Source organism: Sceloporus undulatus, chromosome 4, assembly GCF_019175285.1.
Source record: "Sceloporus undulatus isolate JIND9_A2432 ecotype Alabama chromosome 4, SceUnd_v1.1, whole genome shotgun sequence".
Taxonomy (NCBI): domain Eukaryota; kingdom Metazoa; phylum Chordata; class Lepidosauria; order Squamata; family Phrynosomatidae; genus Sceloporus; species Sceloporus undulatus.
The window spans coordinates 108,070,961-108,085,271 of record NC_056525.1 but is presented as its reverse complement, the minus strand read 5'-3'; the positions used below and the strand labels follow the sequence as shown (position 1 = coordinate 108,085,271).

At 40.3% G+C, this 14,311-nt stretch overlaps 1 protein-coding gene across 1 annotated transcript in view; it reads right to left on the bottom strand.

The window, feature by feature from the left end:
* The window catches only part of DPYD (dihydropyrimidine dehydrogenase), a 617,920-nt gene that overhangs the window by 12,146 nt on the left and 591,463 nt on the right, over positions 1–14,311 (bottom strand). The window contains exon 22 of the mRNA XM_042465741.1: positions 8,690–8,833. Within this exon, the coding sequence (XP_042321675.1) occupies positions 8,690–8,833 (144 nt within the window). The remainder of the gene's footprint in view (positions 1–8,689; positions 8,834–14,311) is intronic.

Sequence of the window (14,311 nt, the reverse complement as noted above, 5' to 3'; positions counted from 1 at the left end):
ATTATATTTTACCCATGTTTTAAAAGTCACATAAAGCTTGAAATATTAGCCAGATATTAGGCAAGCTTAAATCTCATGGTAGTCAATGGGACTTAAAATGTACTTAAATCTTTGTTGAGTTTATTAGGGTGTAGGAGCACTTAAGATCCTTTCTAGTTGCTAGAAATAGTTTATAGTTGTAATTAGGTTCTTTTTTTAATGAATGATGAAATGAGTTGGCAGTTTTTATGATACTGGTTATTTGGAAGGATGGAAGGATGCCTGCTGTTTTATTTGACTGTGTTATTTGGTATGCTTTATGATTTTTTATTGGAGCTCTATTGTTTCTTACTACTTATCTGAAATGAGCATGCAGAATATACATTATGTCAGTCAGCCAACCATGATTAAGACATGACTGGACTAAGGACCTATGGCCAAATAAGTCCTTCATATAATCATTGTGTAGTAACTGATCAAGCCAATTGTGGGAGATGTTGGGGCAAAAATGTTTTGTTGTTCTTTGTGTCTGTCTTTGAGTTGTTTCTTACTTACAACAACCCTAAGGCAAATGTATTATGGGGTTTTCTTGGCAAGATTTGTTCAGATAAAGTTTCCATGGCTGAGATGGAATTTGAACCCTGGTCTCCAGAGTCATAATCTAACACTCAAGCCATTGCATCACACTTCCTCTCTACAAAAGAAGCTACTGTCCACTTTAAAAAGAAAAAAGAATGAATTAGAATTTGATTCAGATCACTTTCTGTTGAGAACTTTCCAAAACCTGTGAGTTTCTTTATAAATCAATGGGAAACAACTGAGTTTTTGTTCAAAATGAATGTGAAATTGAGAGATTTGTTCATCTAGGCAGAATGAACAAAGAATTTAGCTTTTGAAATTCTGTCTTTAGATCTCTGTGTGTTCAGATGTGATGATGAGCTAAGGCTGGCTCACAGCAGTCTAATCATGCTGAAGATCCTCTCTATAGCTGGAATATCTTTGCCTCTTGAATTTGCTCAGTTCAGATGACTGGAAATTTCATTCAGTTCATTTTTGATGAGGATTTGATAAGGATCCTTAAATTTCTTTGATTAGGATTTGATAAGAAGTTTTGATAAGGACACGATAAGGATTCTTATATTTCTCTACAGATTTGCCAGATAGATCTTGAGATATATATATATTTAAAAATGTAAAGTAGGAGAAAACACTGCTGAGTAATGATTCCATCCCTAATCCTCACTCACCCTGGTTATACTTCGACGTTATGTGCATAAGCCAAAAGGCCCATTTCCCGCTCCCTATTTTGCCATTGCCCAGGTGACCAGACATTCCCCCCCTTTCCAGAACATGTGCTACATTTCAACCTTCTTTCTAGGAGGAATTTCAAGATGTCCTGCATTCTGAGCATGACTGGGATTCATGAGTTTACATTTGTATTAGTGTTCGTTAGCTTTTATTTTGTAATGTCCATTTTTCAGTGCCTTGTTTCCTTTGGGGTGATGACATTGGGTCACCCTGGCCATCATCCTGCTCAGATGGCACACAGCCCAAGCATCCATTTCTGGTAAAAACTGTCAGGATGATGTCTGGCACATTCAGCACCAGAACTGGGATACAACACCCTATATATATATATATATATATATATATATATATATATATATATATATTCTTCTTACTTGGAATCTTCTGGGAAGATCCAGAGCACTCATTTTCTGTTCTGGAGTGAGTGGCTGTCTGCATGGATATTCTACTGAACTGCCCACTTCAATCACTGCTGTCACCAGTTGTTTGTCAGAACAAAGTGCCCAGCCATGTGATGATCACTGGATGCCTCATTCTGACCTCAGATGTGACCAACCCATGGCAGCAAGGGATCTGCTGGCTGGCTCAGGGGGATGCCCATGCACACATTTGCACTGGTGCAGAAATGGAGGGCCAGGATATGAGGGAAAGTTGGGGAAGCTCTAAGATATTCTAGGTTGTTCTTGGAATATCTTGACCACAGCAGGTGAGGCCCTAGTTTAGTGTTTCACCTCCATGTCCTTCTGCCTTTTACACTACACAATTATAGCATTATCATTCTATTTTAAGTGATCCTATGGCATCTTGGGATTTACAGTTCAGGGAGGGATACATAGAATTCTCATTCAGAGAGTACCAATGCCTTTTCAAATGACAAATCCCAGGATCCCTTAAGATGCATCCATGGGAGTTAAAGTGAAATCATATTGACAGGATGCTTAGTTCACCAGTACCCTTTTGTGAAATGTAAAGTTGAAGAATTATTTGTATAAAGGGGAGCTATGTAGAGTCAGTAAAACCAGGAGGTAAAGAAGATACTTAGCAGGTGCAGTGGTTTCCTGCCTCTGAATCCACTTGATAGCCATTCCCTGAGACTATTAGCTCCAAAGTTCTTGGAACCAAATCCTCTGTCCATCAAGATTAATTAATATGGTTCCCCCACATCTCTGATTTGCTCTGAAACAGTTGTATTGTAAATGCAATTTGGGGCTTCATCTCTTCTTTCTCTTGGCTTCTCCAGATTGCATTTGTTCAATTTAGAAGCATAATGATATGTTTTTTCCCCAAACTGCCAGCTCCATATGAGAACAAGCCAGTTCTTTGGAGAGTCAAGCTGTGTTCTTTCTGACTGGTGCATTAGCTTCAGTAATGAGGATACTACTGGCCAAATCCTGCCCTTAATTAGACCTTTGCTATCCTGTTGCTTCCCAGTTCTGCCCTTGGTGACACCTGTGCAGCTCATCCTTGTCAGTGGGGCTACCAGGTGTGTGAACAGAACTGCAGCCAGTTGATGATTCTGTTGCTAATGATCTAACGCCACAGTCAAAACAATTAGCTGCTGGGAAAACAGAAGCGGGGGGCAGGGGGGAGGAATTTAAACAGATTTTTAATTTGCTGGTGCTCCACAGATTCAGTGGGTAAGGAATTAGATTCAGGCCAGGGAAACCTGGACTTGAATCTCACTTCAGCTGTACAACCATTATGCTATGCTGGGCAAGCTCTGTCATTAAGACTATGGGGAGGTAGATTTGCCCATTCAGATAACCATCCAGTCGCTGCAGAAAATGGAAGCTCAGAATTCCCCATTGTCTACTGTAGTGCACAGTAACACCTGAGTAGGTAGGTTTTACCAGTTTGTTAGGCTGGTGAGGAAACCTATGATGCCAGAACAGCTTAATTATATTTTGCTGCAGACTGTGAAGAAGAGACAAGAAAGGGGAGAGGCTAACCAAACAGAACAAGGCTGTGGTTTCTCAGCAAAGACTTTCCAAAGGAAGTTTTGGGAGACTTATGCCATTCAACATTTCACAGATGAAAAGCAGGACACATGTGGCCAAGCAACATCAGAGTGTGGTCAAGATGGCAAAAGTTATTAATAAAAAAGAACATACAAGTGAAAAGAAACTGCAGCAGTTTGCTTTTGCCTGAGTCTACTGAGAAGGGCAAAATTCCACTCCCTTTCCTCCTTTCTCAGTTGAGCTAACTGAGTACAAACTCCTTTTGAACTCTGAACTCGGTTTTCAGCAATGGAAGTAAGCTGAGGACAAAGGAGGAAAGTGGGAGGAGGAGACTGAAACAAGAACATTTTAAATGCAGCTGAAAAATTGGTACAACAGAGGATTTATCAGGACTGTCCCTGCCAAATTGAGACAGCTGGAGGATATGAAGACTTTCAGATTTTATTGAAGAATTTTCAGTCCACTTCCAGCAAAGTATCCCATAAAACAAATACTTATTCCACCTTCCATAATTGCTCTGCCTGTGAGGAGGGTGGACAGTTCAGGGGGGAAAAAGTCAGCTAAATTGCTGCAAAATTTTCTGCAGATAATTTTCTGCAAATAATAATAATAATAATAATAATAATAATAATAATAATAATAATGATGTTGCAATTTTATCCCCATCCCTTCCCCACTGTTGCTGGATTCTGTCTCTGCTTAGGAAAAATTTGGTGAAATCGCTCTTCCCATTGTCATCACTTACAAACGTGAGGAAAAACTGAGAAAGAGTTCATTCTCAGACCTTGTGCTCATTGTAACATGTATGGCTACTTAATTTGATACTTCCAAAATAGGAATGACAATAATCCTAGGAAAACCTGGGGAACATATTCTGGTTGGAATTGAAAAAACAGTGGCAACATATTGGATTTGGCATAAAAAAACCTTTGTTTAATAAATGTGTAGCAGATCCTGCCAATCTAGGATTAGTCTCTTCTGCCACCAAAGAAAATGTTACATGATTAACAATGAATCCAATGTTCTGACTGAAATATTTTCCTTGAAATGTGTGCGGAAAAAGGATGGGGAGAAAGAGAAGGGGGGAGAGAGAGCGCGAGAGCGCTCTACAGATTTTCAGGATGTGAGGAAAATAATGAAAAATCATTGGGTCAGCAGAAGAAGTTGTCATTGTGCATGTTAAATGCCTTCAAATCAGGCTTGACTTATGGTCACCCTATGAATGAAAAACCTCCAAGACAACCTTTCCTCAGTGGCCCTGTTGAGGTCTTGCAGACTCAGGATTGTGGGTTCCTTTATTGAGTTTATCCATCTATGATGTGTTCATCCTCTTTTCCTGCTGCTTTCCACCATACCAAGCAACATTGTCTTTTCCAATGAGTCATGTGTTCTCATGATATGGCCTAAGTATGACAGCCTTAATTTAATTCTTTTGGCTTCTAGGAAAAGTTCATCCTTGATGTGTTCTAGCATCCATTTATTCGTCATTATTTCACTTTAAAAACTGGCTGTGCTATCATAGCTGTGTACAGAAAAGTTGCTATTGGTGGCCATCACATTTCCGCATAATAGCTTCTGAAGAAAGCAGCTCCTTTTGGATGTGTTGCACCAGGGCAAGTCCAGATGTCAGTGAGAGTCACTATTGAGCAATGGCTCAAGAATGTCACTTATTACAGCTGAGACAACTGGTGGGAAGATATTGGCTCATTGGGATGTTTGTGCAAAAGGCCAATTATACTTACCAAAACAACAAGGGACAAAGAGCTGCTGTCAGTACTTTTCCTGGTATATAAGTATTCACTCTGAAAATGTCATGTCTCCCCATTCACTTGCTAAAATACCTATCCCTTGCAAATGTTAGTAGTCTGTGAATAAATGCTGCAAAATAAAGGGTTATATTTTCAGCCTAATGTTAAATATAGTACAGTCAAGGCCAGAAACACTGCAAACTCATTGTCTCCTGGAAAAGGTGGTTTACCAATAATTTCAGAGGGAGTCTGTGCAGGGAAATGCAACCAAAGACCACAAAAGAGTTTGCAAATTAAAACTGCCATATAACTGAAAAATATTAGAAGTAATGTGTGAAGTAATTGTAAAATATTAACTTTTAAATGTAGTCCTAAAATTCAATTTCCAAACAAGAACGCTCCTCAATCATTCTGATGTGGTTTACTAGTGAGGGTTATTGTCTTCTTTTGTGATATTGAAAAATACGGTGAACTCAAGAGACCGGGGCATAAATTAAGAGGAATCCTTTTATCCAAGGCTACAGCACAATACTTGCATTATGTCTCCCAGATGACACACTCAAAGGGAGCACATATGTGTCTGAAAAGTCATATTGTTCGTTTTAAAATGAAAAGAGATATTTTGGTGTATAGCACAATATCTGGGAAAATGAAAGATTTGCAGATTAGATATGTCAAGCAGTTATTAATCAACAGCAGTGGAGAAATGCGGGGAGGCAAATTAATGGGGGGGGGGGGGGAGGGGAGAGGATAAATGCCTGACTCTAAGACAGATGAATGGGAACTAAGTGGTGGAACAGAAACTGCCCCTGAGAAAGTCAGATTGGGGCCACAGCAACCGCATGCTGCAGCCCAATCTGCCTTTGTGCTGGCCCAAAAAGAAGTGGCAAATTTTGGCCACAGCTTTATGGCACTCCTGCAGTGTGTGGCATCTAAATGCTGCACTGCCAGAGCACCTGGAAGCCAGCTGCCATGGGGCAGCTGGGCGGCATGAAGCTAGCTTTCAGGTGTCATGGGGGCATGCATTGTGCATACGCCATGCCCCCAAGCTGGCTGGAAGCTGGCTTTTCATGGCAGTCTGTACCAGCCCTAAATTACCAAAGAAGAGTGGAAGCAGGTATATTTCTTCCGAGGAATAATATCACACACTGTAGAAATGCTAAATAGATTCAGACACTTGCAAGAACATGGAGATCCAGCAAAGCTGAAGTGACTGAAGTATGAGAAACAACTACAATAAATTGATTTCACAAGTGTTTTAGTAAATTTGATAATACAATTAAAAAAAGTTAGATTGATACTTTTCAGGGCTTTAGCAATGGATTCCTGCACTGAAGGGGGCAAGGCTTGGAAGAGATCGCTCATGGAATCCCTTCCAGTTCAAAGGTTCTATCCCTCAGTACCAAAAATCCATATGGAATACTGATTGACAGCATGATAATTCCACAATAGCTGCCATGGCTACAGCCTATGGATTACTGCGGTTTGTAGTTCAGTCAAATGCATAAGAGGAGCTCTCTGAATACCTCTTCCTAAACTGTAATTCCCAAGATTACATAGGATGAAACTAAGGATTTTATCACATGAGTCTAGGTCTTGCCTTGTTCTTGCTGCAATCATATTAAAATAAGAAACTGCATGCACATTCTAGATGTTATGAGAAGTTCAGATATTAAGGTAGTAATATGAAACACAATGACAAAGAACACACAGATGGATAGAATGTATTGCTGGCTATTGCACAAAAATTGTGTGGGGGGGAGGGGGACTGCTTTATGTTCAGCTGAGTATTACAAATGTCATGTGCATTCTATTGCTAGTATCACCTCATAGCAATTTCCTAGTAGCACTGAGGGTTTTTTTAAACCATTGACATCATACCATTGCATGAGATGTCAGGAAGGATCAGAAGGCAATGAAGATATACCAGTAGATTGGTGGAGGGAGCCAAGAGGTGAGGGAGCATAAAACTGAGATAATTTAGATTAGGAGAAATGAAATTCAGATTTGGTAATAAGACTTTCTGTAGGCTCTAACTAATGTTGCATAACTGTGCTAACACCAGAAATAGCTGAATCAGTGTGAATGGGCTTATAAATTCTGTAAATCAACTGCATACCAATTAGAACTATAGTCAGCAGTTAGAAGGCCTCATTTTTACAAGTGATGAGTAGCATTCACCTGAAGAAACAGGTAATGTGGGATATCTACTATCAACACAAATTAACCTAGATCTCATATGGATGAAGAAAATGACCCAAGCATGATGTTTTTCATCTATAGCCAACATCATAATCTCCATTATCACAACAATTTTAAAAAAATAATAATAAAGAAATCAAACATCATGTATTTGAAATATAATCTCTCCCAAACAAGGGCACATAATTGTGGCTTGCCAAAAACTAAGGATATATAAAAAAAGAGACTTAACTTTAATAAACATTTATTTTAAACAAACAAACAAAAAAAACCTAAGGATTTAAATCTTTGCTTATTTTATTATTGCACTTAGAGTGAAACATATCAAACCCATACTTTCTCCACACTGGGTGAAAGTAAAAGCATTTTTGTACATTCTTGATTTTTTAAAAGAATTCAAGGAGGTTTTATGGTGAAAATTTTCACAAAGTTTTCTCTTACACAAAAGAGCTTGAGTTTTGGTACCAAGTACCTGTTTGTTTTTGTTATTTGCACTGCTTTCAATACAAAATATACAGCATAAATCTGTGCATGTAGGGTTCTACTTTGATTGTGGTATATGTAGAATGGCAACCTGAAGCAGATGTACAAATGAGTGTGTGTGCATGTGTGATGGCAGCACATACAGAACCTCCCTTCTGTTCCCTCACAGGAAAAAAAACCTGCTTCCACAGGAGACCTTCCACAAGACACTAAAAGGATTCTAGCCTGTGAGTTGTCCTATTGCTGATCTTCTCACTTTTGCACAGTGAAGAGAAATCTCACATTAGTTCATGTTAGTTTCAACTCTTCCTTACAGAGGATGAACAACATTGTTAATATTTTTTTCCATCTCTATTAAAAATACAGAGAAATGAGTTTCTTATTCCTGCAAGGCTGACACTTTAAACCTTGGGAAACATCAGTCATGCAAAATATCACCACCTATTTCTTGCAGCAGAGAAATTTGTTTAACCCTTGTACAGTTTAGATCTCCTCTTTCATACCCTCCAACTGTCTTGATTTGGCAGAAACAGTCCTGATTAGTCCTTTGTCATACTTCTTTTTCATCTGCCTTTAAAATGATGGATTTTCCCTTTCCTCTTCCCACTTTACACCTCTATCCTCATCTTACTTCAGTTGCTGAAAACTGATTTCAAAGTACAAAGGTAGCTGGCACTCAAGTCAGCAGGGAGAAGAAAAGAAAGAGCCAAATCTTCCCTTTCCCTTTTTGCTGAGGCAAAAGCAAACTGCTGTGACTTTTCCTAGCTTGTCTATTCTTCCTCATTAGTAGCCAGCTTGACCACTCTCTTGTTGTTTGTTGGACATACATGTCCCAGTTTTCATCTATGAAATGCTGGAGAGTATGCTCTTTCACTGTTCCAACTTACGTGACTAACACAAAGTTACTGGAAAAATCCTAACCCACACTCAGACCACTGACCCACAATCATATGTACAAGAGTTCCATCAAAGAAACCTGACTATTTTTATGCAAGTCTTTATTTTTCTTACCTTCACTCTTGGGATGGGCTTCTTTGGAACAAAGGATTTTATCTCCATCTGGGGAAATGGCCTGCTCTCTTCCTTCAGTTTCAACTTATTCTCAGCTATTATCTTCTTGCGGTGTTCAAGGTAGGGGCCAAAACTGGGAAGTTTCTAAAACAAATAGAATCCGTAATTATGGCTATGTAGAAAAGTATGTGAAAATAGTAGTCACAGCGTTATTTTACCCAGTGTGTCGAACTGTCTCCTCCTATATTTCTAATTCAAAGGACAGCCCTACCATATCTGTGACTCAAATGCTGATTCAATCCATGTTGCCCTTCTACTGTGCTTCAGAGCGTCTGGCTACCTTCTTTATTTTTAAAGAGCCACATCATGCATATTTGTTCAATTCTGATACACTTTGCATTCTCATACATTCTCATGCACATGCACACATACTTGCATGCACATAGACAAGGTTTTTAAGCTTAATATTCAATCTGAAGATAATAAAAAAATGAACAAACTAACAAATCCTGGATTGAGCTGGGTGGGCGAACTGTTGACAGGTTGTATCTGTGTCTTGAATGGACATTGTGGCTGGATCAAATTCTTCTTTCCACTGCACCCCCACTACACATCTAACCTGGATCATGTAGGAAAATTGTCAGGGCTGTCTGTGGAGTGTGCCTAGGTGTATGTGTGGAAAGAATTGCAAGGAGGAGGAGGAAAGGAAAACTATTATTGTGTAAGCTTAAGTCTGTTTATATAACATTAAGTTTACATCTTTGTGACATCTCGATTCCTAGCTGATCAGGACTGTGCACAGCAAGCATCTGCTACAAATACATGAAACCAATTTCCCTGGGAATTGTTTGAACTTGGGACAGAAGATTATCCATTTGAACGAGGGGTAAACGTATGCATTATAGCTCTTCTGACCAGAGCTTATTGTTTCTACCATACTTTTAACTTCTAGGCAGACATCTCCCGAAGAAGTTGAATGAGTTTTCAGAAGTTTTGCAAGGTACTGTTGCAGGTAACAGTACATTGAAGGACTATGGACTTTAACAAATGGAGAACATTGGGGGTTTAAACAGTGAAAATCGTGCAATCGTGATTAACATTTTCACACGACGTCGCAATTAAAGTGCTATTATCCTGGGAATAAACCGGCAATAAACAGCAACAAATTATTCACAGGAAATCGCGATGTGTGTGAAAATGTTAATTGCAATTGCATGATTTTCACGTTATTTTTGGTGTTTAAACCCCCAATTTTTCCTGTGTGATGAAGTTCTATGTTGGCACAGCACCTATCTACTACATCGAAAGACACAACAAGAATGCTCTACTGTGGTGAATAATGAAATGACTCCCACCCCTTACCTGCTGTGGATTTTCAGTGACCAGTGCCTTCCCACACAATCCCTGCAAGCTGACCAGTGAGTTGCTCTAAGGTCAGAACAAGGCACCCAGCTTTGTTCTGACCTCAGAGTGACTTGTACCCATGGAACAACTCAACAGGGATGCTCACAGAGACCGTGTGGGAAGAAAGCCAGCCATCATCATCATCAAGTTGTATTTTGCTACATGTTTTCTAGAAAACCCAGAGCAAAAAGCAAGCCTTTTAAATGCAGGACCAGGGGTGGAAACCCTAAATTGGGTCCGAGCATTATGTAAAGAGCCTAGACCCAATTTGGGGCTTGGGGCCTACATAATGTAAGCAGCACACAGCAAGCCTGGGGGGGAATTCAGGGTTTATAGGTAATCTAGACAAGCCCCCTAGTCTGGGTTTATGAGCAACAGGAAAAGGACTGGATATTTCTCCCCTTGGTAATTCATGAGGAACTAATCCAAAGTAATTGTAGCTGCCTAGCTACCCTCACTTTCCCCCTGTGCCCAGGCTCTTATATATCCTGAGAACTGGTCTGCACTGCCAACACGAGATGAAAAAGGAAAGCCCCCATCAAGCTGGAGGCACACAGCCTTGAATTTTAGATGAAGTCACAAAAAAAGTAGCATGAAGTTGCTGAGTGTGCAGCATAAAAAGATATAATGTAGCAGCATATTAAATTTTTGCCAAATCTCCTTTGCATTTAGTAAATTATGAGTTTTGGCAACTTCAGTAGTTATAACATAAAAGAACTGGAATAGCAATATATTCTCCGATGTGTGGTCTACAACAAAAACTGGAACATTTAGGCATATGAAATAATGCTGTGTTCTCCACCATTAATCCAATGAGACATAGCACCTCCCTCCCAGTTACTGAGTATCCTTGAGTTTTGGATCACTGCATATACACTAAATACATGGCATATCTTTGTATAAACTCACCAGTTATAATTACATTTTTTATTATTATCTATGCTCTGAGGAAAATCACACACCAAATCGGCTTTCCATAACTTGCTACCCCTCCAGATATTTTGGAATTGCAACTCCCATCAGCACCATCTAACAATACCAATGATCAGGGATGGTGGGAAGTAGAATCTAGTACCTCTGGAGGGCATCATGTTTTGGCAGACTGCACTTAACAGTCATAAATGTTAGGGGAGAAGCCTAGTTTGTTCAATATTTTATACCAGTCTCCTGATACAACTCATGGATTTTCCACAAAACTGTATAAAACATGCTCGGAGATTACTGTATTCTGATATGAAACTTATGGGGATAGTGGATCTATTCATACAACGGTAGTTAGTTGCAAGCATCTAGAAACTGTTAATTTTATTCATCTTACTGTTTGACCTCATTGAGCTTCTTAATCTTGAGCCTCTGGGCTTGTTTTCACATAATACAGTAGCCGAGAAGAATACTAAGCTTCAAATGCTGCCAGTTAAAACTAGGAATGCTGGTTCCAATTTCTAAACATGCCAGGGCCCACAGCTAATGCCTGTCAATCCAATAAAGCCAGTTGCAACTTAGGAAGGTCATTATGATCTCTGACCTAGCAAGTGGCACCATGAATCAAATCAGGTTGGTATGCTGATAGGAACTACAGTAGAGAGGAGCATGTTGCTATCACAGGATAGAACTCTACTAACTAGCAAGTCTACATTTAGTTCCTCCTCTTCTCTCATACTTCCAGGAGAGAGCAAGAGAAGGCACTTCTGTGGCTCTGGCACCGTAAGCAGGACAGTAGATTTAAGACAAACTATATCTGAAATCCAGTTTGGTTTGCAATGTATTAAAATCTTCCAGTCTCTAACAACAGAGTATTTCAACCAGTGATAGGAGCTGTGTGCTCTCCAGATGTTGTTGAACTACAGCTCCCAGCATTCTTCAATACTGGCTATGCTAGCCAGGGCTGATAGGAGTTTCAGTTCCTGACTGAAATCAAGAAATCTTAAAGGATTAAAAACCCTAAAAACCATTCCAGTGCCAACATTGCATCAGGCACCAAATTGTGGTAGAATAATGGGTAGAGCTTTGAAATACAACTATTTTGGTGTGGCCGCTTCTCAAAACGCTCTCCCTGGACTTTAACTATGGACCAGTATTGCATCTTCCATTTTGGGGCAAGCTGACTGAGAGGACAGTTGTCTTCCAATTCCAGGCAGTCTAGGATGATACAGGTTTTCTCAACCCCTTCAAATCAGCTTTAGAGCAGGATATGGGGTAGAGATCACTATGGTTACCTTAACGGATGATCCTTGCCTGAGCATCGACAGGGGCAATGTGTTCTTGTTGATACTTTTGGATCGCTTGCCAGCATTCAATAACATTCACCGTGGTGTTCTTCTGGAATGCCTGGGGGATTTGAGAATTGGGGGCGGTAGGGGTGGTCGTGAGGCACTGTGCTCCAGTGGTTCCAGCCTGATCTCTCAGGCAGGTTCCAGATGGTGGTAGTTGGAGATAGCGTCTCCACAAAATAAGGAGCTGTTATATGGCATACCACAAGATGCTATTTTATCTTCAATGCTGTTTAACATCTACATGAAACTTCTGGAAAAGAACATCTGGAAGCATCAGGCAGGGTGCCATCAGTATGTCAATGACATCCAGATAAACTTCTCCATGCCATCAAAAATAGCATCAGCAAGGATAGTGTGTCTCTTCTAAACGAATGACTGGATGAGAAAAACAAACTTAAACTGAGTCAAGACAAAATGGAGGTGTTTTCTGTTAACTGTCCAACTCTAGTACTGGAGGTGTGGCAATTAGTCCTCGATGGGGTTACACTCCTCCCGAAAGACTATGGGGCTGTACAGACTGGCCAAAAGGGCTGGCATTGGAGTGGGGGCGTGGTGACTGCACACCGGCTGCCCCATCTCCACCCTGATAGTGGCATCATGCCACCCACCTGACCAGACAGTGGGAGGGGGGTGTCACACCATTTCTGTGGTGCAGCATTTATACACGCTGCGCCGAAGAAATGGCAAAAAGACACTGCTGCAGCGGTAAGGGTGGCTTTTTGCCATTTTAAAAAGCAGTAACATTTTGCTAGTCCTTTTTGGGCTGGCAAACTGTTGGATTGGGGCCATGGCATGTGGTTGGTGCAGCCCTGATCTGGTGCTAAAAGAGGCGGCGGGATGCCACTCCTTTGGGACTGTCCGTACACCTCCTATATTTACAGCTTGGGTGTGCTTCTGGATCTGTTGTTACAAATGACAGCCCAGATTGATATGATGACCAGAGATGTTTAACTATCAGTTCAACTAATATGCCAGCTATCCCCCTTCCTAGAGCTGGAGGACCTAAAGTTGGTAGTTCACACACTGGTAACCCCAAGGCTAGACTTCTGCAATGCCCTGTACATTGGGCTAACTCTGTACCAAGTTCAGAAATTTCAGCTAGTGCAAAAATGGCAGCCAGACTGGTGCATCTAAGGAGATTAGCATACTGTCTTTTATTCCCATAGGCGTCGGATGTAAACTCAGAGGGATGGATTGTATTACACAGCTCTGTCCCGGGACAGTACTCGTCCTAGCTTCTTCCGGACCTTTTAAAGAATTTGAAAATTTAATAATTCTATAGTATGGGGAAGATTTACAGGAGAAAATGTAGCTTGGGCAAAAGGTGTGGATGATACTGTAGACAATCAAATATAATAATATTTTGCAATTATGGCTGTTCCAAAAGGAACGTCAGTGTGGTGCAGTGGTTTGAATGTTGGACTAGGACTCTGGAGATCAAGGTTTGAATTCGCACTGCTGTGTGACCTTGGGCAAGTCACACTCTCTCAGCCTCAGAGGAAAGAAGTAGCAACCTCAATCTGAATAAATACTGCCAAGAAAACCCTGTGATAAGTTTGCCTTAGGGCCACCATAAATTGGTAACAACTTGAAGGCACACAAGAATAACAACAGCAACAACAATGTTTTCAAAGCTTTGCATATGTTATACGCTTGCAGTCCTTGTAACAAACAACTCTATGAGTCAGTATTAGGATCCTTGCACCGAAGAAAGAGGATAAAGATGCTTATTAAACTGAGTGTAGCTTGCTAAATGCCACCCATTGTTTTATTGGAAGTATCAAGACTGAACCATAGAGCTACTGGTTCATAGCTCAGTTGTTTAATATACTATATGATATTCTACCACACTGTGATACATGGGTTTGGGAATATTTTTCATAACAGCTTTGAGAAAAAGATACACTCATCTGATTTGCAAAAGCTACAGTTTCATCAACAAGGC